Source organism: Bactrocera latifrons, unplaced genomic scaffold, assembly GCF_001853355.1.
Source record: "Bactrocera latifrons isolate USDA-ARS-PBARC rearing strain unplaced genomic scaffold, ASM185335v1 scaffold_894, whole genome shotgun sequence".
In the NCBI taxonomy this organism is placed as follows: domain Eukaryota; kingdom Metazoa; phylum Arthropoda; class Insecta; order Diptera; family Tephritidae; genus Bactrocera; species Bactrocera latifrons.
In genome coordinates, this window is record NW_017537594.1 from 38,140 (window position 1) to 40,114 (window position 1,975).

A 1,975-nucleotide genomic window follows, 5' to 3' on the forward strand; every position below is an offset into this window, starting at 1 on the left:
AATTCGTGGAAAATCAACTCAGTTGTGAGAAATTTAAAAATATTGGTTTCTTATTTTTAAGACTATTTCTATTATTAGCAAAATAGGCATATTATAATGCAATATCATATATTACACTATCACCTAGAACTTATTGTGAAATTGTCGGCCTTCGGTCGCGCATTAAAAAAATAACCCTGGCCGAACAAATACCCGTGGTCCCTGAAGTACTTTCGCATAGTACTCCCAGGAATAAAGGGATGTTCAACTTATTCCAGTGTGAGAGCGCCTCAAAATAAGCGTTTTTTTTATAACATTTTCCATTATGGCCACATAGAACAAATAAGTATTTTTGGGCATTTTAAATTAAAACACCCAAAATTTCCTACGAATAAAAATTACTATATAGTGGTTATTTATTATATGGAGAAACGATTTAAATTTTTTTAAAGTATATTAGAACAACTGATTTTTGACCTTTCAATTCCCAATAAAAGGATTTAAGCTTGTTAACTCTCAATTATTAAATGTTTTAACATAATACTATGATGCTTCAAATTACAAACTCTTTCGACAAATACCTTTAATTTTCACAAATTTATTTAATTTTCATTGTTTTACACTTTTTATAAGTGGTATTGAACGATGCAACAAATCCCTCCGTTTACATATCTTTTTGCTCAGATTTCAATCTGGCCATCGCTCGTTTCCAATTGTTAAACGTCAGAACCTCCTGAACTCCATCAACTGTCAAAGTTTAGGTGGTTTTGACGTTTAGCAATTGTTCTCTCACTTCCAGTGAGAAAGGAGTTAAACATCTCATTATCTCTGGTACTCCTTTCAGCGTTGGCGGCCTTCGGCCGCGCTTTAAAAAAATAACCCTAGCCGAGCGAATATCCGGGGTGGCTCAACATTCTTTCGGTACTCCTTTCTGCGTTAAAAATAAAAAAAATATATTGAGTTTTTGTTATAAAGTGGTTATATTTGTTGGTTATCATGCACTTATATTGAAGCAAAATTTGAGTTTTCGTTATAAAATGGGCAAATTTTAGTTATTATATCTGTCAGCGATTTCCATTTATTTTTGATTATACATTGTTTTGTATTTTAGGTGACGATACATATATTTTTATATTTAAAATTTGAGTTTGGATATATTTGGTGGTTATCATGCACTCATATTGAAACAAAATATGAATTTTCGTACTGAACTTGTATACTTTACACTTTATTACGTAATATTATAATATAATATCACTTTTACATATGTGTATATAATATTTATTACTAATACATGTATATAATATTACGTATTTTCTTAGCAAATTTGAAAAAAAAAAAAAGAAAAAAAGGAGTTCCAGCGAATTGCCTAATCATCACATGGCAGCGCTCTATTTCGTCGTAATTTTTGGTAAACAAATGAGGTTCAAACGAATGTAAAATGTAATTTTTAAAATAAAGATTTTTTAGGTAAAAAACCTGCTAAAAATGTAAAATTTGGACTTATTTAAAAGTTTCTAGTGTAATTTAAATAATTTTAAGTGAAAAATTTTAATAAAGTGTGTTTAATGTGGTGAAATAGCTTCTTGAAATGTTGGAATTTTGGTAATTTTTTAAATTTCAGGTCGAATATCTCGTAAACTAAACGTTTGCGGTGGGGAATGTTGGGCATGGTTTTGATTTCGGTTAAAAAGTCACATAAAAGTTATTTTTTGTGAAAATTCCAAAGCATGATTTGTAGTGCGAGTCGTAACCTTCCTTTTGATAACATTGGTTTGATAAAATTCTACAAAAATTTAAAAGTTATAGCCATTGGCGCAAAAAACCCGACTTTGCGATTTTGAAAATAGGTGGGGAATGTCGGGCCAGTCTGTAAATCGATTAAAACATGATTGTTACCGATGAAAAACCTTTATTTATCAATGGAAATGAAAGAGAGATTCATAAATAATAAGAAAAATAGGAATTCGCGAAAAAACTTATTCCGACTCGCAGT

At 30.0% G+C, this 1,975-nt stretch overlaps 1 protein-coding gene and 1 long non-coding RNA gene across 3 annotated transcripts in view; both read left to right on the top strand.

Moving 5' to 3' along the window:
- Window positions 1–1,416, top strand: part of LOC108977434 — a 5,003-nt gene extending 3,587 nt beyond the window's left edge. The window contains exon 2 of the mRNA XM_018947118.1: window positions 1,302–1,416. Within this exon, the coding sequence (XP_018802663.1) occupies window positions 1,302–1,310 (9 nt within the window). The 3' untranslated portion in view covers window positions 1,311–1,416. The remainder of the gene's footprint in view (window positions 1–1,301) is intronic.
- LOC108977436 overlaps window positions 1–1,975 on the top strand; it is a 22,411-nt gene that overhangs the window by 3,734 nt on the left and 16,702 nt on the right. The window lies entirely within an intron of this gene.